The sequence below is a fragment of the Elephantulus edwardii genome, unplaced genomic scaffold (assembly GCF_000299155.1).
Source record: "Elephantulus edwardii isolate Elephantulus edwardi_28Jun2011 unplaced genomic scaffold, EleEdw1.0 scaffold00082, whole genome shotgun sequence".
In the NCBI taxonomy this organism is placed as follows: domain Eukaryota; kingdom Metazoa; phylum Chordata; class Mammalia; order Macroscelidea; family Macroscelididae; genus Elephantulus; species Elephantulus edwardii.
The window spans coordinates 7,412,238-7,438,102 of NW_006399832.1; the positions used below are offsets into that span (position 1 = coordinate 7,412,238).

General features: G+C 41.8%; 1 protein-coding gene across 1 annotated transcript in view; it reads left to right on the top strand.

Annotated features, from left to right (window-relative positions):
- The window catches only part of RASGRF2 (Ras protein-specific guanine nucleotide-releasing factor 2), a 432,531-nt gene that overhangs the window by 219,319 nt on the left and 187,347 nt on the right, over window positions 1–25,865 (top strand). The window contains exons 14-17 of the mRNA XM_006889857.1: window positions 3,081–3,329; window positions 5,801–6,189; window positions 17,595–17,720; window positions 21,214–21,303. Of these exons, the coding sequence (XP_006889919.1) occupies window positions 3,081–3,329; window positions 5,801–6,189; window positions 17,595–17,720; window positions 21,214–21,303 (854 nt within the window). The remainder of the gene's footprint in view (window positions 1–3,080; window positions 3,330–5,800; window positions 6,190–17,594; window positions 17,721–21,213; window positions 21,304–25,865) is intronic.

Sequence of the window (25,865 nt, forward strand, 5' to 3'; positions counted from 1 at the left end):
TTGATTTTATAACATAAAATGCATGAGAATGATTGTATGAAACACAATGTGAATGAAGAATAGTGTGAAATACAATATATGTTAACATTGTAAGCAAACGAATTTAAAAATGTAATGTGAAATAGAATATTTATGAATGATTATATGAAACTTTTTAAAAATTCACAAATTGTCCACACCCCACCAAAAAAAATAAGAAAAAAGAAAAAAGAAAGAAAGAGAATGTTTACATTAAAAAAATAAAAAAAAAGAAAAAAAATTCACAAATTGTTTTGGATTACTTTGAAAATGAGCAAATTGTATATAATGTTCATTTTCTTGGTAGCTTGGGTTCTAAATTCTAAGAGGAAAAATATTTTAGCAGTTCAATGTGTCAAAAAGTATCTGTGAAACTAAGAAAATGTTTGTCTTCTGTGGCTTGGAATAAGGCTAATTTGGCGCTTGATTATTTATGCGAAGCCAATACAATCAGCTTCACAGAGATGGTTATCTTCTTGTGATCGGCATTAACATGTTCAATCGCATATGTGCAACCACCTCACATACAGAGGAGGACGTCCTTACCTTTGGTGCACATAGGGAACATGCCAGAGGAAAGCAGCCACTTTCCTGAGAGGACAGAACCCCATGTCTGTGCCTGTATGCATTTTCTATTAGGGTCAGGCACGCTTTGATGTTCATCTTATAGTTAGGTTTAGAGTAAAATATCAGTTACTTCTTCCTTTTCTTTTTCTGAGTCTCGTTGAGCCTGGTTCTCCTCATTCAGAAGGAAGAGTATGATTTTGCATCCCTGTTCTTTCCCATAGTCCTTTCCTACCCGAAAGAATGTCTTGCCAGCTCCTGGTACATCTCCTCCACCTCCCTAATTACAGGTCTCTCTTTCTCTGTCTCTCTCTGTCTGTCTGTCTCTCCCTCTCTCTCTCTCACACACACACACACACACACACACACACAAACATACCCAAATCCACCACTCTTACTATATTTTGAAGAGTTAAAAGGAAAAAAAAATCCAATTTTAATTCTGTCTTATAACTGACATGAAATCACTTTGCAAGCACTTCTTCCCTTTAAAAATTACTAATTATTATAGATGATTTGAGCTTCACGTCTCACGCTTACTTTTTAGGTGTTTACCAAAAAGGAGTTGCTATTATAATAAGGAGCTTGAGAAACTCATTATATCTTTCCTGAGAATACCTTAGGGGAAAAAAAAAATAAGATCCTGTTGTGTGGAATAAAGGAAAATTAAATTATTTATTAATATTTAATTTCTTTATTTAAAATGAAAGTGTAATCACAATTTAGAGGGACAGTGAAGTAATTAGTTTTATTTCAGTTCCATGTGGGCAAAATGTGTTGCTTCTTTTCCCCCATCCTTTCCCTTGTGTTCTGATTAAACCAATTATAGTCAAAACATGGAAAGCTCACAAACATAATTTAGATGCTAAATTATGACATTTATTAGGTGAAAATAATCCTTTATGTGGTGTGTGTCTAAGTGTGTTTTGAATTTTATGTATGTCATCTAAAGCTTGTTTTGACATCCACTTGCTTAGAAAATAGAAATTCCCAGTGAGGCCATGGTGAGGAAAATGTGGTTTACTTCATTTTGTCTTCTGCACTTACTGATGGATTAATGGAACTCTCTGAGATAGTTTTAATCTATTCATTTCACAAATGAGGAAATTAAGAACAAGAATTGTCTACCTGAGGCTTACACAGAAGAAGCCTTGCTGTTTTTAAGATGCTCAAAAGATGATGCCCTTGTGTTATTTCTGAGACCAGGAATGGAATTGAAACTAACAGACCATCCTTAGTAGCTCCCCAGCAGGGGTAAGCTACTCATTTAAAATGCTCTTTCAGGCCTGCAAATGAAGGACTTCTACCTGCACTGAGCATACTTCAGGGTGAGAAGTTTCCAAGGGCAGGCTAAGACAGCTATTGATTCCTTTTCATCCAAAAGAAAAGAAATAGATAATTCAAAATTCTTCCCAGTGTCAAAGGAGCTAATTAAGGCATGCTCACAACCAGCCACTGGTGTGTAGTGAGGGGTCACCTTGCTGGAGACCTCTGGTCCCTGTGTGTGTCCTTCACTGAGTGCTGAAATCAAGGCCTTTACACCCCTGACTGCCTGAGATGCTGCAGGCCACAGGGGATCCCAGCCAGACAATAAAGGCTGGTAACGGTTGAGCAGTTCTTTTGAGCTTCTTTGGCTCCAGCCTCTGGTTACAAGCCTTTCACCTTACAAGGTTTCTCCTCCCCTCTCCCCCCCCCCCCCCTGCCTTTTGCCATCCTTATTTGCCCTCAGTAATAAGTGTGCTCCCGTGGCTGTGGATTCTGAGTTTCCACTCTGTACTTCATCCTCCAGTGTAGTTAACCTGGGAGGGTGCCTCAGCTTCCAGGACAACTGCCTCAGGGTAATGGATTGGAGGCAGCCAGAAGGGAGGGTTAAAGAGTCAAGAGCAAAGTATTGCAGAGAGCCTATACAGCAGGATCTCAGGAAAGGCTCACCACTTCTATTTCAAGCCCAAGCTGATATTTTGTTTGGGGTTTGACTTAAGAGCATAGCAATGCTCTTTTTTCCTCTCCAGATATGCCCCTAAGCTTATGATTTTAGTTCCCTAATAGGACATGAGTCAACTAAATAGAAGGAATCCACAGAGTGAAATAAATAACCATTACTTCCTCCACAATTCATTTTGGCCCAGTGGCATAGTTCATTGGGATTGCTTTTTTGCCACCAGGGTATGACTGTGCCTCTCTGGTAGTTCAGATCCACTAACAGCTCCAAGAGAGAAAGAGAAACAATCTCCTCCCATTCAGTTTGTAGTCTTGGAAATATAATGGAGCTAAGAATTGGTTCCCACATGACGATAAGTGATTGTTATAATTTAACGGCAAGCTTTTCCAGTAGACCCACAATGTTTCATATATCTTTGTACAATATGAGCACACATATTCTTCCATGAATTCTAAAATGCAGAGGAAAGCTCTCACACAATGTTTCCAAGTGCTGAAATTCCCTGGCTGGAAAGCCTCTTGCTAACTTAGTTCTCACGCCCTTGCTTGGTGTGCAGGTCTGATGCCCGTCTACATAAAGATGACACGGACATTTGCTTCAGTAAAACACTCAACTCCTGCAAGGTGCCCCAGATCCGCTACGCCAGCGTGGAGCGCCTCTTGGAGCGGCTGACAGACTTGCGGTTTCTTAGTATCGATTTCCTCAACACTTTCCTGCACACATACCGCATTTTCACCACCGCGGCAGTGGTGCTGGCGAAGCTCTCTGACATTTACAAGCGGCCTTTCACCTCCATCCCTGTAAGGTATGTCTGGGATTTGCCTGTAACTGAAATAATGGCTCCACTGGCTCCTATGTCACCAGGCAGTTGGGTCTGCCGCGTCTTGCTTTTATCCTCACCATGCACCTCCTCAACCTCCCAGTAGGAGATTGTGTTTTGAGATCATAAGTCATTTTTTATTAAAGATTTTTTTTACGTATTTTATATTGATTTGCATAGAAAAGTTGTATACATTGTGCTTCACTATTCTTTTTTTGTTTTGTTTTGATTTCTTTATTTTTATTTTATTTTTAAATTTTATTCTAATTTATTTACAAGTTTGAATACATTGTTTTTCACATTATACCTCAAGAAAATGAAAACTGAGGCTCCAGTGGAAACTTGTACACCAGTATTCATAGCAGCATTATTCACCATCGCAAGGACATGGGACAGCACAGATGTCAAACCACAAATGAATGGATTGAGAAGTTGTGATACATTAACACAATGGAATACTACGCAGCACGCAGGAGCAATGATCTTGTAAATTACTACCTGACTTGGGAGGGACTGGAGAGCATTATGCTGAGTGAACTAACTCAGTCCCACAAGGACAAATACTGTATAAAACCATTATTGTAGAAGGAGTATGAGGATCCAAGGCAGGGGGGAGGGTGAAAATAGAGGAGTGAAGATTGGGGAGTAGAGTGTTAATCATAGGGTTGCACAATTTGATGGGTGGATTGAGTGAAGGAAATGGGAAGGATCTTTTGTGAAAACAATGTATTCAAACTTTGTAAATAAATCAGAATAAAATTTAAAAAAAAATATTCTTCCCATGATTAAAACCCTAGCCCCACCCATTCTCACTCCTCTGTTTCCACCCTACTACATGCCATTTTGCATTTGGAAAGTCTGCTGTCAGAGACCTCTCCAAAGTACTGAAGAGCAATGATGTTAGTCTGGAGACTAAGGTGCACCTCATCCAGGCCATAGTCTTTGCAATTATTTGCATCAGAAAGCTGGACAATGACTAGGGATGATAGAAGGAGAATTGAAGCCTTTGAGCTGTGGTGCTGAAGAAGAGTATTGAATGTACCATGGAATGCTAAGAGAAAAGGTTCATCCTAGAGAGAGTGAGACCAGGCTGCTCATTCTACAATAATGGTTTTATACAGTATTTGTCCTTATGGGACTGAGTTACTTCACTCAGCATAATGCTCTCCAGACCTTCCCAGTTAGGCAGTAATTTACAAAATCATTGCTCCTGTGTGCTGCATAGTATTTCATTTGTATGAATGTACCACAACTTCTCAATCCATTTGTTTGTGGTTTGACATCTGAGCTGTTTCCATGTTCTTGTGATGGTGAATAATGCAACTTTGAACATTAGTATACAAGTTTTCTATTTGAACCTCAGTTCTCATTTTCTTGGAGTATTTTCCAAGCAATGGAATAGCTGGGTCATATGGAATTTCTGTGTTCAGCTTTTTGAGGAAGCACCAAACTGCCTTCCAGAGTGATGCTTCACTCTATTCTTTATTCACATTGTGAATTCATTCACTGAGAATGAATACAGCCGTTCTCATTTATTATGTTATCTTTTTTAATAAAATTTTTATTTTGTACTGGTTTATTTACAAAGTTCATCTACATTGTTTTTCACACGGGAAGTTGAGAGGCCTGAAGTCAAATGGCCTTTACTTGCTCTGCCATTATTTGGGGGTTAATGCAATAGCTTTTCGTTTTCAAAGGCTTTTTCCTTTTTCTAAGGCTTTTCCTTTTCAAAAAGAAAAGATAACAACATCAAAACTGAATAAACAAGTGAGCAGACTAATGCTTTTCAAACTGTAGCATGCATTCCATAAGAATTTTTTAGAGGTCTTGTTAAACTACTGGTCTTATTTCATTCATCATTAATCGTCTGGGGCCTGCATTCTGCATCTTTCTAACAAGCTCCTGGTTGGTTTTCAGACCTCAGTTTAGTAGCAAGGTGTTAGATAGTACTTTGAAAGTCTCTTGCTTTCCCTAGGATATAGTAGAGAGCAAGGCAATGGTGTGTGTGGAACTTCTGTTGTTAGCCATCAAGTTCATCTCTCCATTTATGGCCTCATTGTACATCACAGGACAAGCACTCCCAAGGCCTGCACCATTCTCTTTCTCAGCTGAGGATGAAACACAGTCATTCATGGGAATTTTTTAGCTAGATTTTTTAAATAGATCAATGCCTCTCTTCCCTGTTTTAATCTGGAAGCTTCCATGAAACTCAGCAGCATAACTGCAAACAAACTGCCAGTGACAGACAAGTGACAGCTGTGCATGAGGTCTCCCTCTTGGTGTGAATGCTACCACACACCACTATCACAGTTGTTGATTTAGACCAAGGGAAATCCAACCACGTAAGCACAGTGATATCGTGGCCCTTAAATGTACAGAGCACGCTTTTGAAGGACATTGCTGAAACTGTTTTCACATGGCTGCAATACATTGATAGACTTTGTTCTTACTTTTAGGTCATTGGAGTTATTTTTTGCGACCAGCCTGAACAACAGAGGTGAGCACCTGATGGATGGGAAATCCCCACGTCTGTGTCGCAAATTCTCCTCTCCACCACCTCTGGCTGTGTCCAGAACCTCCTCTCCCGTGAGAGCCAGAAAGCTGTCCTTGACTTCTCCCTTGAACTCAAGGATCGGAGCACTGGACCTGACCGCTTCCTCGGCATCCAGCAGCCCCACCACCGCGCACAGCCCTGCCGCATCCCCACCGCCGCACACGGGTAAAGTACCGATGGATCTTAGCAGAAGCCTTTCTCCTCCAGAACAGAGCCCGAGATCTGTAGAAGAGAATGTAGATAACCCCCGCGTGGACCTGTGTAACAAGCTAAAACGAAGTATTCAAAGAGGTATTAACCAAGCAGCCACACCCCACCATGCCTGCTGGAGTTCCATCCTCTGCTCCTTTTCTTTGTAACTTTCCCACCCTGGGATACAAAGTAGAATGGGTACAGTGGCGCGTTAGGAAATTCCTGTAGTTCCCTCTAACCCTTGTGGAATGAACAGCAAGGTTAGCTGGGCTCTTGCCTCCTGCCAGTAAAAAGCTAATTGCATAAGTTCTGTGCTGAAGAATAGTGTATTTACAGAGTATTATTGAAAGGTTCATTTTAGAACTTGAGTCAAGGCTGGTGGATTAAAGATACTTTGTGTGGACGGAATCTATACCTTCACCCATGAACTCATGCCTCAGACTGCTCTGTCCACTTCGAGCATTTGAACTGCTTGCAACTTTCCCACTGCTGAGGATGACCTGGAAGTATTAAAATGAGTTCTTTAGTTTAGTTACCAAGGCAACACTCTATATTGCATCCCCACTACAACAGAAATGTAGGGAGAAAAATAAATTTAAATTTTAAATTTAAAAGATTGTTTATTAAAATGATGAATCAGATTTTATCATCTCACAGCTATCTTCTCTAATGACTTCCTGTCATGCTTGACTTCCTCCCTCTCAGGTTTCCAAGCCTCTGTTTCCCATTTTGTTCCCTCTCTGATAGGCCCTCATCTGTTGCGCTCTTCCTGCTGTTTCCATTTTGTTTCTCAGAAATACCAGGGTCCTTCCTGCCTCAGGGCCTTTGTACTTGATCTTCCTCTGTCATAGGTAGAGACAGACTTATTCCACATAAGCTCCATGAGATAAAAAGCTCTGTCTGTTTTGTTCTTTCCATATCCTCAGTGCCTCAGCCTGGCAGGTAGTAAATATTTGTTAAATGAACAAACCAAGCAAAAGATCCAGTGCGCTAATCGAAGCCTTTTTGGCATCACCTCACACTCATCAGTTTGGTATAAGACAAGTTTGAAAGAAGTTAACTTTATTGCTTTGAATGTCCTGCATTCTGTGATGAAAGTAAAATGGCTTTCACAGCTCAGCTAGTCAGTACCTTTAAATTTCAGTAGCTGTGACTGACAGTATAATAAAAATTAGGTCTTAAGTCACATTAGGGTGACCCTGTTTAAAGGAAGGTCATTTTATAGAGCCTAAGCCCCCACTTTTCTCCCTCCCTGAAATTCCCATGTACCATCTAGCTCAGTTCACTAAACAAGCTTCCCCAGTGAGGTGCTTAATGGCGTTTTAACTGAATTGATTGTCATCCTTAAAAGTAGCACCCTATTTAACAAGAAATTCTTTAAATTGACAAGTGAGCAGCTAAAGAGGAGGACACAGGGAAGATAATTAAAAAGTCCTTAGAACAATAAGCTCTGGCAGAATCATTATTTTCTGAAATAATGAGGCCGTGAGTGCCCAGCTGACAACTGCGCCGGAGGTTCGAGCCTCCCTGGAAGAAGCTTGATTTGGATCCACCCACAGGACCTGGGTAGTCTGGGAAGTACAAACCTTTGCCAAAACATAGAAAGTTCTTTTCTCTCCTGTGGTTAAGCAAGAGCAAATCATCGCCATTGAGTCATAACTAACTTACAGCTAACCCTGCAGCAGTTTCTGAAACTCCAAATTACAGTGGAAGAGATTGCCCATCTTTCTCCTACCTCGTTGCTGGTGGATTTGAATTGTCATAGAGACACTACTTTTGGATTAACATCACAACCCCCTAAAGACCAAGCCACCAGAGCTCCCTACTAATCCTGGTGGATTTGAACCTCTAGAGAAAAGTGGCCTTTGGACAAGCAATGCAATTCCCCAAGAATTAGGCTGGCAAGACTCCCTCTAAGGTTAATAGGAGAGAAATAAGTCTGGATTCTTATCTTTTATTGAGTTAGGAGAACTTTGTTGTTGGTAGGTGCCATTAAGGTGACTGCAACTCATATCGACCCTATGAAGAGTAGATCTACCCTTGTGCTATCTTGCCTCATTCTCATCATCTCTGTTATGCCAAAACCCATTGCATTACTGTTTCAAGCTGTCTCATTGAGAGTCTTCTTCTCTTTCGCACACCAGCTTACTTTCTCAGCATTATATCATCTTCTAAAAATATTCCCACAGTATGTGAGATGAAGCTATATCATCCATGTCTCTAAGAAGCATTCTGGTTGTACTTCCTCAAGGTAGATTTGATTATTCTTTTGGCAGTCTGTATTATTTTCAATTCTCTTCTCCAAAACAATTCAAAGGCATCAATTCTTCTTCATTCTTACTTATTGGTGGTCCAACTTTCAGATGCACATGAAACAATTGAAAATATCATGGCTTGGACTAGGTGGACCTCAGTCTTTAAACTGATATCCTTGCTCTATAGAACTTTGGAATGCTTCTTGACAGCCAATTTTCAAAATGCAATATGTCTTTTGATTTCTTGGCTTTTGCTATCAATGATGTTGACTGTGGATCCAAATACAATTAAATAATTGACAGTATTTTCATAGTGTTAACATGTAATCCATATTGAAGGCTTGGGCAGTTTGGTATCAAGCACTAGTGACTCCAGGGCTTTGGTTTACTTGTTCCTAAGTCTTGGAGGGGAATATCATCAGGCCTGTTCAAGAGTTGCTGAGTAGCACCTGCTTTGTGAGGTGCAAGGTTGTTCAGTGCAACATAAGCCTTAGAGGTGAAAGTGATGGTGTCCCGTAGACCTTTTAACTACAACTACATGGGCAGGGACATTTTGATATAAGAAGTAGTAACAGTGTGTTCTGAATGGTGAAATGTAGGGTAAATCATACCTGATGGAATAGAATCAGAGTATCATTTAGTGCAGACTAGCCTAGTCAGTGGAGATTCACTGCTAACTCTGAGACCTGGACAATGAATGAGGATGACAGAAAAAGAATTGATGCTTTTGATTTCTGGTGTTAGAGAAGAACACTGAACATTCCATGATTGCCAGGAGAACAAACAGATATGTCTTGGAGAGGGTGAAACTGGAGTGCTCTTTGAAGGCAAGAATGATGAGGCTTCAACTCACATACTTTGGACATATTGCTAGAAGGTGCTATTCCTTGGAGAGAGGACATGATGTTGGAAAGGGTGGAGAGTTGACGAGGGAGAGGAAGACCCTCAACCAGGTGGACAGATATGGTGACTGCTGCAGTGGGCTTTTGTGTGTCAAATAGTTTGAGGATGGTGCAGGACAGAACAGGATTCAGAACTTTTGTTCATAGGGTCGCTATGAGTTGTACTCAACTCGATGGCACCCAACAACAACAGCCCAGTCAGTGGAGATTCACTGGTAACCCAAAAGCCACAATTCTCTGGCAATTAGAATCCACGGTGGACAGTCTCTTCCTTACAGCCTCAGAAACCTACTGGAGGGTCAGAGTTAGACCCTGCTCAGTGGCAAGGAGAGAGAAGAAGACTAGATCGATGGGATGGGCTAGTGAACCCAGCAGTGAAAATAGGTTTTGCGAGCAGAGGCATCAGTGCTTCTGAAAGTACAGCCTTTGTTCCATTTTAACTTCATGGACAACTCTTAGAATAGACCTTGTTACTGATCTTCTAAGAGCTTTCGAGTATTAAGTCTAGTTACAAGCAACCACAGATGTGTCCAAAGCAACTTTTGATTCTTTTTGTAATTTCCAGAGATTGCATTTTAGTTTGGCAGTAGTGTTGGTTTGGCCCATGGGGAATTGTGTGGCTAGCCCAGAGATGTTTTCTTGCTAGCGATTTGAATCCATCAGTGGCTCTGAGGAGGAAAATGGGCAGTCTCCTCCTGAGTGATTTACTGCCTTTGAAAACCCACTGGAAGGTTTGCTGTGAGTAATTTCTGACTCAACATCAATGAGAACAGAGTCTGAGTAAAGCCTGGTATTGTAGTTAGCTGCCACTATCTCAGTCCCTGACTCACTTTGTACAGGAGAACAAATCACTGTCCAGTCCTTTGCCATATTCATGTCAGTTACAGATCAAACCTTGGTGATCCGTAGCAGGTTCACTGGCTGAAACAGATTTCCAGGCCTTTCTTCCTAGCTGTTCTTAATCTGGACACATCTGTGAAACTTTTTTGATATCACAGCATCACATAGCCTTTACTGAAAGATGGTAGATGCCTGTAATCGCCATTGGACAGGAATCATACCCAGGTTTCCTATGTGGAAGGCAAGAGTTGTACGACTGAACTCCCACCACCTTCCAAACATGAAATAGTTCTTATTTAATAAAAAGGCAAAAGTAAGGTTTATTCCTTTTTTTCCCCGTGGCATCCTGTTGTGAGGTGCTGTAGCCAGTCAACTGTAACCTGTAGAGATCTTATGAGCATCGCATCTGAGCCTTGCTCAGTCCTGCACAATCTCCTCGATGTCTGATGTGCTCTAATCCATTGTTACAGTCACTGTGCCATTCTGTCTTGTTAAAGGTCTTGCTCTCTTCCTCTGACCTTCCACCTTTCCCAGTATGATAATCTTTTTGTGTTCGTAGCTGTCTAAATATGTGTAATTTTTCTGTTCTTGTGAGTAAATGCTAAGTCAGTGTCAACTCATGGTTCTAAGGCTCTCCAGGAGCCACCCATTGTCCATGGTAATAAATTATTCTAAGTTCTCTATTTTTTTTATCTGTAAACACAAGCAAAGAGAAAGGAAGTCATGGTTCTGTACAAGCCACCCTTGCCTCTAGTTCCCAGTGAGCACTGAGTGTGTTACGTGCACGCTCACATTATTTGCTTGTGTGTGCATTACGTGCAAAAAGTGTGGTGTGACTGTATGTAGTGCCCATTGCCATGTAATAAAATCTGTTTGATCATCTAGGGTAGCGATGTCGTCACTGTAGTAGGAATCAATAGGTTTTTCCTGGACACATAAACAGGAGTAAATGAAGACTGAGGGAGACTGAGAAATGAGAAGATCTGGATTAGTCACCCGCGTTAGGATGCTGGCAAAGGCTGCCAAGACCTGCTGTTGTGGACATTGGTCATAGCAGATCATTGTGGAAAGAGAGGCAGCTGTCATGTGATCACATTGATCATTGATTCACGGCCAGGGGCCAGCATATGGAGAGAAGCTGTGAATAAAATGTCACAGAAATATTAGAAAAAATATTTCACTGGACTGATAGGCAACATGATTATAAATAGAGAAAAGATTAAAACTGTCAATGACTTCATCTTTCTTAGATCCACAATCAATACTCTTGGTATCAGTAGTCAGAATATCAGGAGAATGTCTTTAGTCAGAGACCTCTCCAGATTACTGAGGAGCAATGGTATTGGTTTGAAGACTAAGGTGTGCCTGATCCAGGCCATAATCTTTTCATTCAGTTGCTGTGTATCTGAGAGCTTGACAATAAATAAAGATAACAGAAGAGTTGATGCCTTTGAGCTGTGGTTGGAGAAGAGCATTGAATATCCCATGGACATCCAAAAGAATAAACAATAGGTCTTGGAGAATGTGCTCTACGAAGCCAAAAATAACAAAGCTTCTATACTTTGAGCATGTTACTAGGAGAGGCTAAGAGAAGGACCTCATGCTTGGAAAGATGGATGATTGGCCAAAGAGAAAAAGACCCTCGAACAGATGGATTGACACAGTGTCTGCTACAGTAGTTCTGAGTGTATCAGAACTTGTTAGGATGGCACAAAGTAGGACAGGATTTAGATATGTTGTTCGTAGAGTTGTTTTGAGTTGTACTCAACATTATCTAACAACAGCATCTGACTCTCAATAGTGGATAATTTTGTGGATTATCTGTTTCTCACTGGATTTCCCTCCAAATTTTTAATTTAACATTTTATTTCTGTGCCAAGTGTTTATACACTTTCTGCATTTTACTTCATTATTGAACTACACTAAATATCATTGCTTAACACCTGCTTCATCCGTTAGGACCTTACTGCGGGCCAAAGGTCTCTCGCACACTGTTTAGCCAGAGGGTTTCAGAGCACGTTATTTAATTAATGCCAGTGACCGTTGATCACCTTTATTGCCATTGCAATTACACTGCCAGCCTTGCAATATTTTTCTGGCAAGACAAGCTAAAATGAAGGGGAAGAAGAGAAACAGAAAATACTTCTCAAAACAAGTTAAACTCTAAACATCTTCAGGGAGGATTTCATTGTTGTTGCCTGCTGTCCACTTGTCCCCTGATCCATGGTGACGCTGTGCATGAAGGAACAGAATGCTGTCTGGTCCCGTGGTACTCTCAAGATCCACCATTGTGGTTCACAGGATTTGTATTGGCTGATCTTCAGAAGTGGATAGCCAGGCCTTTCTTCTCAGTCTGTTTTAGTCTAGAAGCTCCTCTGAAACCTGATCTGTATCCCAGCCACACAGAAGCCTCTATTGGCAGATGGGTGGCTGCTGCACATAGGGTGCATTGACCAGCAGTGGAATTTGGGTCTCCTGAGTGGGAGAACACATGTGGACTTTAGCTTCCCACCAATCCAGTCCCTGTATTTGTACTAGAGTCACTGGCCTTCATTCATACCCTCCATTCTTCCTCTACCATGCAGTTCCGCCTCCTTCTTACCGTGGGTGCTTTCAGAAAGCAAAAGCATTAGGCTGACTCAGAGATAGCGAGATTCTGCCCAGTGGGGTCATGAAAAAGAAAACCACCAGCAATCAGTATTCACTTAGGCCATGACTGCAGTGTAGCTCGAGCTTTGCTGTGCTCCCTGAATTACTAGTATCTGTGACTGTGTTCTTATTTGAAAATTCCCTGCCTGTGGGCTGTGAGTGCTCTTGATTTTAGCATTTGTTAGGAGCCCACATCTGCCCACTTGTCCTGCAAGCATAACTGGTCGCCTGGAACTTGATGGAATGTGGACATGCCAGGAGGAAATGTTTTCTCCCCACCATCCAAACAGGCATGGGCTGAATCCTTTCTCTAGGCACCTGCTGGCTCGCAGTTCTGTTCTTCCTTGCCTATTCTTCTGGTGGATATTCTCGTCCTGTCCGGCTCTCTTGCTGCAAAGTTTTCAGAGTTCAGTATTGTTGCTGACTAATGAATTCTTCATTTGCCTCAGATGAGTAAGTGGTTGCATTAAACCGCAGAAATTAGTTTTGTATTCTGCTTGCTCTTTGGAGAACAGATGCCTTCCATTACGGAATTTTCAGGGAGCTATTTAGAAAATAATAAAACTCATAGCTAAGCACTGGTATTTTGTCTGCATCTTGCCTCACTGCCAGCTTTACTGTCATTATGCCATTCAAGGGAAGATTCTCACTATCTTCGCTCCCTGATTCTTTTGTGCTCAAAATAGCAAAATTGTGGCCACATTTCTAAGAGGGTAAATCACAGCGAGTGTAAAGCAACTTTAATGAAGAGTGATTAGGGGTGCTGTGGAGCTTGTCGAGTGAACTTCCCAAGGGGTTGGCAGAGGGAGTCAGCTGTGAGAGGTTCTGCTGACAGAGGTGATTGAAAGTCAGTAGGAACGACACCAGGCTTCTGCCAGGAGAGATTTATGGGGAAAGTCCAAGGGATAAGTGCAAGTGTTGATGGGTGTTTCTGAATTATTTTAGTGCTTGTCTTTGCAATAATGCACTTTCACCTCATTATTAAACCAGTGAGCTGGTGGTGGTGGCTGTTTAGTCAGTTCAAACACAAAGCGAGCTCATGTGTGCAGAGGGGAACTGCTCCATAGGAGTTTCAAAGCTGTGACCTTGTGGAAGCAGATTCCTTTGAGCTACCAGTTGATAGATTCAAACTGCTATTCTTCAGGTTGTAGTGCCATTTTTAATCATTTGTACCACTCTAGTCAGTGGAGGTTAAGTGCTTCTATAATTCCGTGGTCTAAATGTGACCAAAGAATGTTACTGTTGTTGTTGCTGTTGTTAGAGACCCTGGAGTCAACTAGGACTCACAGTGACCCAGTGAACAACAGATCCGCACCTTGCCCTGGGTCATCCTCACAATCTCTGCCGAGATCCAGCTCATTGTTACAGTCACTTTGTCAGTCTATCTCCTGGAGGGTCTTCGTCTCTTTAATTGGCCATCTGCTTTTCCCTGAATGTTGTGTTTTTCATAGGACTGGCTGCTCCTGACACATGCCCAGAGTATGTGAGATGATTTCATAATCCTTGCCTCTGTTGGCCATCCAGGTTGCTTGCATCTTTCAAGACTGAAGTGCTTGTTCTTTTGTCAGCCCATAGGGTTTTCAATACTATTGAGCAACACCGCAGTTCAAAGGCATTGATTCTTCTTTGGTCTTCCTTATTCATGGTCCAACTTTGAAATACATAGGAGGCAACTGAAAACACTGTGGCTTGGATTAGGGACAGCTTAGACTTTTAAATGGATATCTTTGCTCTTTAGCACTTTGGTGGGGTCCTTGACAACAGTCTTTCCGCATGCAGTCCATCTTCTGATTTCTTGGCAGCTAAGACCATGGATGCTGATTATGGATCCAAGAAAATGACGTTTTTTACAATGTCAATCTTGTCTCAATCTATCATGATGTTGCCTATTGTCTCAGTGATATTGATTTTTGTTTTCTTGATGTTGAGGCATAATCCATGTTGAAGGCTGTCATCTTTGATTTTTCTATTGTAAGTCCTTCTAGTATTTTTCACTTTCAGAAAGCAAGGCTGTGTCATCTGTATAAAGCAGGTTGTTGATGAGTCTTCCTCCAATCCTGGCTCCACACTCTTCTTGATATGTTGTTGTTGAGTGCCGTGAGTCGCAGGCGACTTACCGCGACCCTATGAAGGAGAGTCTTCAACGCTTAGGTGTCTCTCATCCTCTCTCCCAGTTCATAGGGTTTCCAGAGGCAAGCTGTTATGGAAGTGGATGCCACTCCTCCTTCCAAGCTTGTTTTAATTGGGGAGCTCCACCCCACTCTCTGTCTGCATTGGGTAGCCAATCATTAACACATTTGACACACCAGTGTCATGCTATTCAGCCTCACAGCAGCCACAAGTTACCGCTGTAGGATTCAGATGACATTAAGTCTCCTAAGACCTTAGGCAGGACATGACCTTTCAGGGTATTAGCAAGCCAGCACGCCCAAATGCTGGCAAAGTCCTTCCACCAGACCCCAGTGCATCTGGCATGTCCGGTCTGCTAACCCCCACATGGGGCCCAAAGAACACCAGAATAGCCCTGAGCCCTCAAACCTACCATGCCTCAAGGAGCCAGAGCCCGGATTCAGCTGACATTAAGTCTCCCAAGACTGTAGACGGGACATGACCTTTTTTGATACAGTGTGGATTTTTTAATAATTTGCTCAGCATACAGATCGAATGGGTATGGAGGGAGAATATAACCACGACACACAGCTTTCCTGATTTTAGACCATACCGTGTTTAGATCTCAGCTAGGATCAGCAGGGTCACAAGAAAGGCTGCATGGAATGGCTTGTCTTTTATTTTAGGGAGGATAGTTGCAGCTCTTTGTCAAAATGATCTCCAACTCACTCAACATTCCTTGGAAAATTTGCCACTTGCTTTCTGCTCAACTGTAGCTCTAGACCAGGCCTTTTGAAAGACCTTTCCGAGAGGATAGAAATACTCGGTGTCTGTGCTGTCTTGGTCATTAGCTGTGTGTGAGTACAGCACACTTGAGTTATGGCTAGTGTAAGTCAGGGACCAAAACGTAACCTTAATTTTCTAAACGTACTCATTGCTGTAGAGTCAGAACCAATGCAGAGCTGGCCCCCTTTTGTGTTGTTTGAGAGGTCGTTAATTGCCCTGGAGGAGATTGCCCATCTTCTTCCTGAGAAGTAGGACTGACATCGGGGTTGGGCATAGATGGAGAAAGAGGAGATAAATAGTGTATACCGCATTGAAACAGATGAGGGAGAGAACTGCTTAAAAGGAATATATTATTAGATATTATTGTTATGACAGGAGTCCGGAATGAAGGTAGCATAGTGGAGTGGACTTTGGGGGAGGGATTGAATAAGAAGGAAAGAATTTTTTCTTTTACTTTTCAAAAAGAAAAGTGAATTGGCGGGGATGGGTGGGCAGGGAGAAAAGTACAACAATGAAAATGGAAATCTAAAGTTTCTGCAAGCTTTCATTAAAATGAAATTTTTTAAAAAGCAATTAAAAATCTACAGACAGTCCTTAAAAAAAAAAAAAGCAAAGAAGAAGTAGCTAGTGGACTCAAACAGCCAGAGAGGTGTGACTCTTGGGTTAGCAACACAACTCTCTATGGAACAGGCCACCAGAAATCTTAAGAATTTTCGTAGCTGTATTAGGTTTGTGCTACTGCAGAGGGTCAAGGACTGCAGCCTTCAGTATGGACTGAGGCTCAATGTCAAGAAGACAAAGATTCTCACCACTGGACCAATCGGTAGCATCAGGATGGATGGCGAAGAGATTGAGATTGTTTACAGCTTCAGTCTGCTCTGCTCCACAGTCAACACTCTTGGTACCAGCAGCCAGGAAATCAGAAGGCATGTTGCGATGGGAAAGTCTGCTGTTAGGGACCTCTCTAAAGTACTCAAGAGCAATGGTATCTCTTTAGAGACAAAGGTGAGCCTGATACAGGCCATGGTCTTTGCAATCATTTGTTATGCATCAGAGAGTTGGACAATGACTAGGGAGGACAGAAGGAGAGTTGATGCCTTTGAGCTGTGGTGCTGGAGAAGAGTATTGAATGTACCATGGACTACCAAGAAAACAAACAGATTCATCCTGTAGAGGGTTAAGCCAGGCTACTCCTTGGAGGCAAAGATTCTGGGGCTTCGTCTGACATACTTTGGACATGTTGCAAGGAAGGACAGGTCTTTAGAGAGGGACATCATGCTGGGTAGAGTAGAGAGACAGCATAGGAGGGGAAGACCCTCTATGAGGTGGATTGATTCAGTGACTGGGGTACTCGGGATGGGTGTGTCAGAGGCAATGAGATTGGCACAGGATAGAGCAGGGTTTAGGGCTGTTGTACATAGGGTCGCTATGAGTCGCAAACGACTCGATGGCACATAACAACAACAACCATTTTGAATAGTGAAAGTCTCTATCCCTAAATATGAGGGCTCTAGAGTTTGTTGAGGTGGCGGGAAGGTGAGGAGACATTTGTAGATGTACAACTTTGGCTGAAAGAAGCAACCCGAGCAATTTCTATTTTGATCCTAGTCTGAGTTATAATATGGGGTGGGGGAAACCCTTTACCTTGCCCCATTCTGAAAGACATGACACCCATGCCATAATCTATGCTCTCTTCTCCATCTGCTGCTGTGTTGGGCAGAGAGACTGAGTGGAGAGAGCCAGGGCCAACGAGAATCAGCTGGGTCAGCAAACTGGACTAGAAAGATCCATAGTTAGATTTAGTGTCATTAACATTGTATCCAGAGGAATGACTTGATTTCATATTCAGACCCTTTAAAAATGCAGACCGATGTGAAATGCTTGTTATCCATAACAAAAATTTCTGTTTCCATGCATGATACTCACAGAAAGCTCTTGAATTAAAATTCATGTTTTAAAGCAGCCGTCCTCGAGTCTGCACCAGTGGACCGAGCAGGGATGGAGAGCGCCCCCACTGTGGACACTCCGGAACTGTCTCCCTGCAGATCACCCTCCACTCCTCGGCACCTCCGCTACCGCCAGCCTGGAGGTGAGCACTCAGAAGTACCAAAGTGAGATACTTCCCTGAATTTCTTGGTATTCCCTTTGTCTCCCTCTATTAAGTCTCAGAGATGAAAATGAATAAATACTATTGTTGGACCAAGTGATGGAAAACATAATGATTAGAGGGCATGTGATCAGAATCACCAGTATTGATTGGGCTCTTCAGTATTCGACTTTGTGTGGAGTAAAGTGAATCAAAAGGCTCATTCTTAGATGATTGCTAAATGAAGAATTGCAGGGCTGGATTTCCCAGTTTTGGGGTGGCTAAATCATAGAGTCATAAGAACACAAGGAACGATGTTGAAATCAGTAAAGACATTTTTTGGCTCTCAATCAGAGACCAGTGTGGTCTCTGTTAAGTTGTTATTGTTGTTGTTATGTGCCATCGAGTCATTTGTGACTCATAGCAACCTTATGTACAAGAGCCCTAAACACCTTATGTTATCTTAATTTTAGGGGACCTTTCTTATTAATAACACTATTTCAACTAGGACCCCTGTTGTAATTATCGCTACTGGTTGATTTATACTTTAAATAACAAAAAGTTATGATAATTGTGAAGCATTACACCATAATTTGTTTTATAACATACTCTTTAATTGGAAGAAAAACCATCAGAAGTGAAAAATAGGCATCTTTTGATTATTACTTCATTTTCTCCATTGCTCAAATAAAATAACAATTTTCTTTGAAGCATTTAATTATTTTCTTCTCAAGCCAATTATTTCCAATAAGAAGAGAATATCATGCAGTTAGGAAACCACATTCACCCCAAGTAACCCAAGTAAAATGTAATTTTTTTTAACTCTTATGTTTACGTGTTTAAGGAAGGCAGTTTAGCCAAAGACAGTATCAAGGAGAGTCTGCTCGCTCAACACACTCATCATGTGTGTGGCCTCAGCCACTTGGTGGAGGCGGCTGTCATTTCCTTCAGCTTTGAGAGCAGCTAGCGTGGATCAAGCAGTGGACAGAGAATGTGTCTTGATGGATATTAGCCCTTTGGGGATTGGATTGATTTCAGACTACTGCTCGGTTATGGGCAGGCTGCTTTGGATAAATGGAGGTGACAAGCTGAACTTTCCTAGCTTGTCACAACCAAATAGCTCTACTATTCTTAGAGCCTTTCAGTGCAGGCGCTGGTGGCCTCCTGAACAATTGGCATGTAGAACAGACCTTCTTGAGTTCACTGTAGCCAGAAAATATTTGGCAGAATTCTGCTTCTGGAAGCTCCAGCCTCAAATATGACTCTGTCATAGTCCCTGCCCTGATTTCTAGCCTCTCAAAGCACCTCTCATGTCTTTGTAGTCATATGTAAATGCAAAAATTTATGTTAGAATTATTTGAACAGTTCTTGTAATATGTAAGGATTATTTGGATTAGTAAAATCTCGTGTTTCTTCCTTGCTGTTGATTAAATCCTTGAGGCATAGGACAGCAAAAGGAGATTGAATTCAGTGATTATATAGAGAATCTAAATGAGACAGCATCACACATTGTCTACGGTCGAACTGAAAATTTGCATATTCATCTGTGTACTTGTCACCTTGCTCCAGAAAAACGTCAAGGCTCTAGGGTAAGGACAGTGCAGAGCTGCCGTGTGCTTTCCCAGGGACACCTGCAGTAGCTCTTTGCTTCCTCTCTTACTTACTTATCTTAAGCTAGACCGTGTAATTCAGAATAAGCTAACAAAAACTCTTAAAGATTTGTTTGCTGTCATTTTTTTTAAAAAAATAGTAGATTATTTTCTGAAAAGAAAAAAAACCTTAAGTGAAGTTAAGCAGTGAAGTCAGCTTCAGCATCTCACATACTGTGCTTAACACAGTCTGTAGAGTGAAAGGTTGCTCAGCAAACCCTTCTGATTCTAGAAGCGTTGCCCTTAACTCATCCCCAAACCTTAACAATGTTTCCAGAAGGAACTTCTATCAGTAACCAGTATTACTGATGTTCAGTGCCATCACGTCTGCTATTACTCGTAGTGACCCGCTAGACAGCAGAGACAGACCCCATTCTCCTGAGCTCTGATATGCCCAAGCCCATTGTTGCAGCCATTGCGTCATCCATTCCCTTGAGGGTCTTCTCCTGTACAGACCCCTGTGGTTACTCATCATGGGCGGTGTTTGCTGGAGCTCCCAGATTGATCCAGGTTTAAAAGCAGGAGTGTCATCCACTTCCTAAAACACATACCTCTGGAAACTCTATGAACATAGAGAAATGATAATAGTTATAGAACAGGGTTCAGGTCGTTTGTTCATAGGGTTGCAGTGGCACTTAACAAGAGCAACAAGAACAAAAACCTTTTCCAGTGATATATTTTTTAAAAGTCTCTCCTTATTGAGATATACTCACATACAATAAAATTCATCCCTTTAAGTATTTTTTAGTACATTCATTTAGTGTCTGTCATTCAGTGTTGCTTAACTATCACCACTCATTAGAGAACATTTTTATTACCCCTAAAAGAAACTGGATTCCCATTAACAGTCACTCCCATGCCTACTTCCACTCTTTCCCACCCCATCCCCTCAACTCCAGAAACCACTAATCCACTTTCTGTCTGTCTGCATTTGCATTTGTCTGTTCTGGACATTTCATATAAATTCTTATTTTCATATAATTTCTTATACTATGTAGCCTTCCGTGTCTGATTTCTTTCATACGATGTTGTTGTTTTCAGGTGCCATTGAGTTGGTTCCAGTGTTAGAACATTTATATGGCAGAATGAAACACTGCATCAGTTGGTGTCATCTTGCCAACCTCTGCCTCACTTAAGCCCATTGCTTCATCCACTGTACTGATCCATCTTAGTCAGGGTCTCCCATTTTCCCTCTGCTCTTCCACTTTCCCACACACAATGTCCTACTCCAGGGACTAGCTTCTTTTGATACCATGCAACAAGTGTGTGAGACCAACTCTCACCATTCTAACAATTAAGGAGCATGCTGGCTGCACTTCTTTCAAGATGCATTCATTTCTTTCACTTAGCATAAGATTTTAAAGTTACATCGTGAGGCGCTCGGGTGGCCTAGTGGTAGGAAGCTGCACTGCAATCCTAAAAAGGCATGTGATTTAGATCCACGGGAGAAGGCTGGGCAGTCTCTTCCCATGTGATTTACTGCCTCTGAGAACTCACCAGAGAATCAGCTGTGGGTTGATTCCAACTCGACAGTAAACAACAACACCAGTACTTCATTCCTTTTATAACTGAATCATGTTCCATTGAATGGAGAGACCACTTTTTTCCTGTTCCCTGTGGCTAGACAGTTGGGTTGTTTCACTTTTTGGCTGTTGTGAGTAATGCTGCTTTGACCATTCACGTACAAGACGTTTCCCCTATTCTTGGGGACAAAGTGAAATTGCTGATGTAGAATCATGTCATTTTTCTAAAAATAGAGGCAATGAAGGGCATGAAAAAGGAGAAATTTCTTTACTGACTTGAGTCTACTAACCTCACTGTTCTTTCTTCTTGTTTTCTATAACCAGGGCAGACTGCTGACAGTGCCCACTGCTCTGTCTCTCCTGCTTCTGCTTTTGCAATCGCCACAGCGGCGGCAGGACATGGGAGTCCACCAGGTGAGTGAGAGAAGCAGTTTTGTAGAGAGACAGGCGAGGATTGCTATTATGGCAGTGGCCCCTTTACTACGAAGGTTTTGATGGTGCATGGGACAGCTTATTAACAATGCACATCGTTCATTTGCTGTCCAAATCAGTTATCTGGCTAGGCTAAAAATGTTTCCACACAGTGTTCTCTGTTACTTGTTTAAAAATATTCTATGTTAAAAAACTCATTACCATCGAGTTGGAACCAACTCATAACTGATCCTCCAGTGGGTTTTCAAAGGCTAGAAATCAAATGGGAAGAGATAGTTGTCTTTCTCCCTTGGACTAGTTGGTGGATTCGAACCAGCGATCTTTGGCACCAGAGATTCATCTCCCATTATGTGATGGAGGTGGTTAATCATTTTAGCCCAATTGCTGGGAATATGTGGTTCCAATTTGATTGAGTACTGTGTTAAAATAGATGCAAGGTGGAAGAGGTTTTTAAGTGAAATAGAAAGGGCTTTTAGGAGAGGGGGACAAAAGGGGGGGATAGATGATTAAATGACCCATAATGAAATCTGAAGGTTCCACAATGCTTTCTGAGTGGCTGTCAGTAAATTTTCAGAATAAGAAGTGCTTACATAAAAGCACAGCACATTAATAGATGGAAATTATATTAATGAGTATTTGTCGCCTTCTCTCACATGTAAAGAGGACATTATATTAGGATAAATCAGTTAAGTAGCTTAGACAGCCACATGGGTATTATGATTTTGTAATTAATGGTGTGAATTTTGTAAATTAGTCATCGTTCACCCCACAATGGCACCAATTTCCAAAGCCATGAACCTATATCCACAAGAGTAGCCAGTAGTTACTTGTGTAAATTCTATCTAAATTGAAGACCAGAGATGTTTTATAATGAACAGGAACTACTACAATGATGATATGTATTTCATCCTGCTGGTAATTATTGCAGAATGACCACCTTATACTTCTTTACTGTTTTACACAAATGCTGTATTCAGTGTGATTGCTCCAAAAATTACATTTGCCTAACACCAAATGAAGTGCAGTGGTAATAACCATGATTTATGGTTAATGGTGATGCCTTGGCAATCTTGTCGACTTGTAGTATTGACTGTCTGTTGTAACCTAGAATAGTGGAGTGTGTGTCTGTGAAGAGAGAGAGATCAATAGAAGTCTTCACTATGCTCTTAAACGAGTTGATAGTAGTCTGTGATTCTCTAAGACCCTCACCTGCCTTCCATTCTCACAAGCTATAAAAAAGTGAATGCAAGAGCTCCCTAATACGTTCCTTAACTTAAGTGTGGTTTGTGTGGGGAAATAGTTTCTGGTTTAATTTTAAATGAATCCATTTCTGATTTTCTTAAGTGTGGTTTGTGTGGGGAAATAGTTTCTGGTTTAATTTTAAATGAATCCATTTCTGATTTTCCTGGAGGTTGGATAGGAGGACCTTCTTTTTTACCTGTGTTGGCAAAGAGTAAATATTTGAAAGAACTTTTCCAGTAATGAGTAAATGTTCAAATGAGCGTTAAAACTCATGGTGACTGTGTGTGTCCCAGTGGAACTGTGCTCTGTAGGGCTGTCGAGTAGCTGAGTTTTTCCCAAAGTGGAGATCCATGCAAATTAAAGTGGATTCCTTTTGAAGTGCTTCTGAGCGGTCTTTTTTTTTTTAATTGTATTTCATACATTCTTTAATTCAAATTGAGTTTCACACTATCATTCCTATACATTATTTTTTAACTTTTCTACTAGTTTGTTTTTTTGTTGTTGTTGTTAAGTGCCGTCAAGTCGCAGGCGACTCATAGCAACCCTATTAAGGAGAGTCCTCAAAGCTTGGGTGTCTCTCATCCTCTCTCCAGGTTCATAGGGTTTCTGGAGGCAAGCTATTATGGAAGCGGATGCCACTCCTCCTTCCAAGCTTGTTTTAATCGGGGAGCTCCACCCCACTCTCTGTCCACATTGAGTAACCAACCATTAACACATTTGACACATCAGTGTCACAGTGTTCAGCCTCACAGCAACCACAAGTGACTGTGGTACAGCAACTTGTACACCAGGGCTATACGACCTGGAGGAATGTCTGAACAAAAACAATGAAAGACAGGCCCGAGGGCCGGGGATTAAAAGTCATCCACCTTCAGCTTGGTAGCACCACCTTCTGTCTACTAGGCCAGCTGATCTCTCTCTCCATGTTGATGTTATTGTTGTTAAGTGCTGTCAAGTCACAGGTGACTCATAGTGACCCTATGAAGGAGAGTCCTCAACGCCCGAGGACCCTTCAGAGTTTTAGCAAGCTGGCACGCCCAAATGCTGGCAAAGTCCTTCTGCCAGACCCCCAGTTCATCTGGCATGTCCACTCTGTCGGCCCCCACAAAATTGTCCTGAGCCCTCAAACCTGCCGTGCCTCAAGGAGCCAGAGTCCAGATCCAGCTGACATTAAGTCTCCAAAGACCCTAGGCAGGATATGACCTTTCAGGGTTTTAGCAAGCCGGCATGCCCAAATGCTGGCAAAGTTCTTCTGCCAGACCCCCAGTTTATCTGGCATGTCTGCTCTGCTGACCCCCGCATGGGGCCCAAAGAACACCAGAGTTGCCCTGAGCCCTCAAACTTGCTGTGCGTCAAGGAGCCAGAGTCCAGATTCAGCTGACATTACATAATTAAAATACATTGTTTTCAAAAACAAATTCCTTCAATTTCCCTCACCTCCCAACCCTTCTAATTGTGCAACCTCATAATTAATCCTCCCCTTTCCATGCGTATCCTCATCTCTCTGCCTCTACCCTCTTCTACCCCTCCTGGATCCTTATACTGATTTTACAATAATGGTTTTATACAATATTTGTCCTTGTGAGACTGAGTGAGTTCCTTCAGCATAATGCTCTCCAGTCCCTCCCATGTTAGGTAATCATTGCTCCTGCTGTGAGTGGTCTTGAATGTTCAACTTTCTTTTTTAACAGCCAGTTAGTCCTTAACCGTTTACAGAACTCATAATGAGGTTTTTCTGTTGTTTTATTTTTTTTTAAAAAAAAAAACATTTTATTGTGTTCAGATATCACTTGATGAATTTTATACAGATTTTCCTGTGACATTGCTTACATTTTTCACACTGTGTTGCCATTCTCGTAATTTCCAAAGTGTTATTCTGTTTCTGTTGAGCTTCCCTTCCCATCTTTGCTTTTGTGTAAGTGTTGACTATTGGGTCTCGTTGTTAAAGAGAGAACATTCCTCACAGGTGACATTGTTTCCTTTATAAACTTATCTGTTAATTTGACTGAAAGGTGACCTCCAGAAATAATTTTATTCCCAAGACCTCCAACAAGATGCATTGGCATGATGACTTTAGTGGATTCTAATGTGAAAGAGATGATGGGGGGATGGCACAGAATAGGGCAGGATTCAGGTCACCTGTTCATAGGGTCACTATGAGTCACATTCAAGAGCACCAAACAACACAACATACCACCCAGGGAGCTCTGGTGGCCTTGAGGTAAGAAGCTGCGCTGCGATCCCAAAAGGCACACGCTTCGAATCCACCAGCTGCTGCCTGGAGGTAGGATGGAAATATCTCATATGATTTACTGCCTTTAAAAACCTGCTAGAAGGTCAGCTATGAGTGGGTCCAGCTCAAATAACATAACATTACCTAGTTGGGCATGTCACCAGGACATCATGATTGGAAGGGTAGAGGGTCAGTCGAGAAAGGAAGATTCTGGATGAGATGGATTGACAGGTCAGGTCAGGTGTGTCAGAGATGGTGAGGTTGGCTCAGGAGACAGTGTACGGTTTTGAGCCATTGTTCAATAGGGCCCTCAGGGTCAGAGTCGACCTGATGGCACATGACAAAAACACTCCCTAATGGTAAGAAGCTGTATTGCAGTCCCAAAAGCACACGTGTTGGATCCATCAGTGGGACAGCAATGATGAGCAGTCTTTTCTCGTGTGACTTACTGCCTCTGAAAACCTACTTGAGGGTCAGCTATGAGTCAGTTCTGACACGACTTCAAACAACACACTATCATCAAAATAATGGAAAACACTATTTTTATGAACTGATTATGTTTTCTCACGGTCCTAACTAAGCCTTTTAACCAAATAAACCAACCCTACCATCTTTCTGGATATATATGGGAAGACTCCATAACTGTATTCCTGTTTGCTTTTAAATGTACTGCTGTTTGCTTTGGGGTCAGAACCAACTCATAGCTGACCCTTCAGAGGATTTTCAGAGGCTACAACTCTTATAGAAGGAGCTTGAGAGGACATTTCCCATATTTCTGCTGAGGAGTTGCTGATGGATTTGGATCACTTGAGAGGTGTCACTTTTGTATTAACAGCTCAACTCCCCATGAACTTAACCTATGGCTATATGTGCAGTGCATACAAATATGTATGTTCATATGCCTGCAACTGCAACTGAACATATGCATGCCATTGCATAGCCTTCCTATATACATGTAGATAACCATGTTGTTGTTATTTACCATTGAGTCGGAACTGACCCATAGCTGACCCTCCAGTGGGTTTTCAGAGCCAGATAATCATATGGGAGGGCTCTCCCACATAGCAAG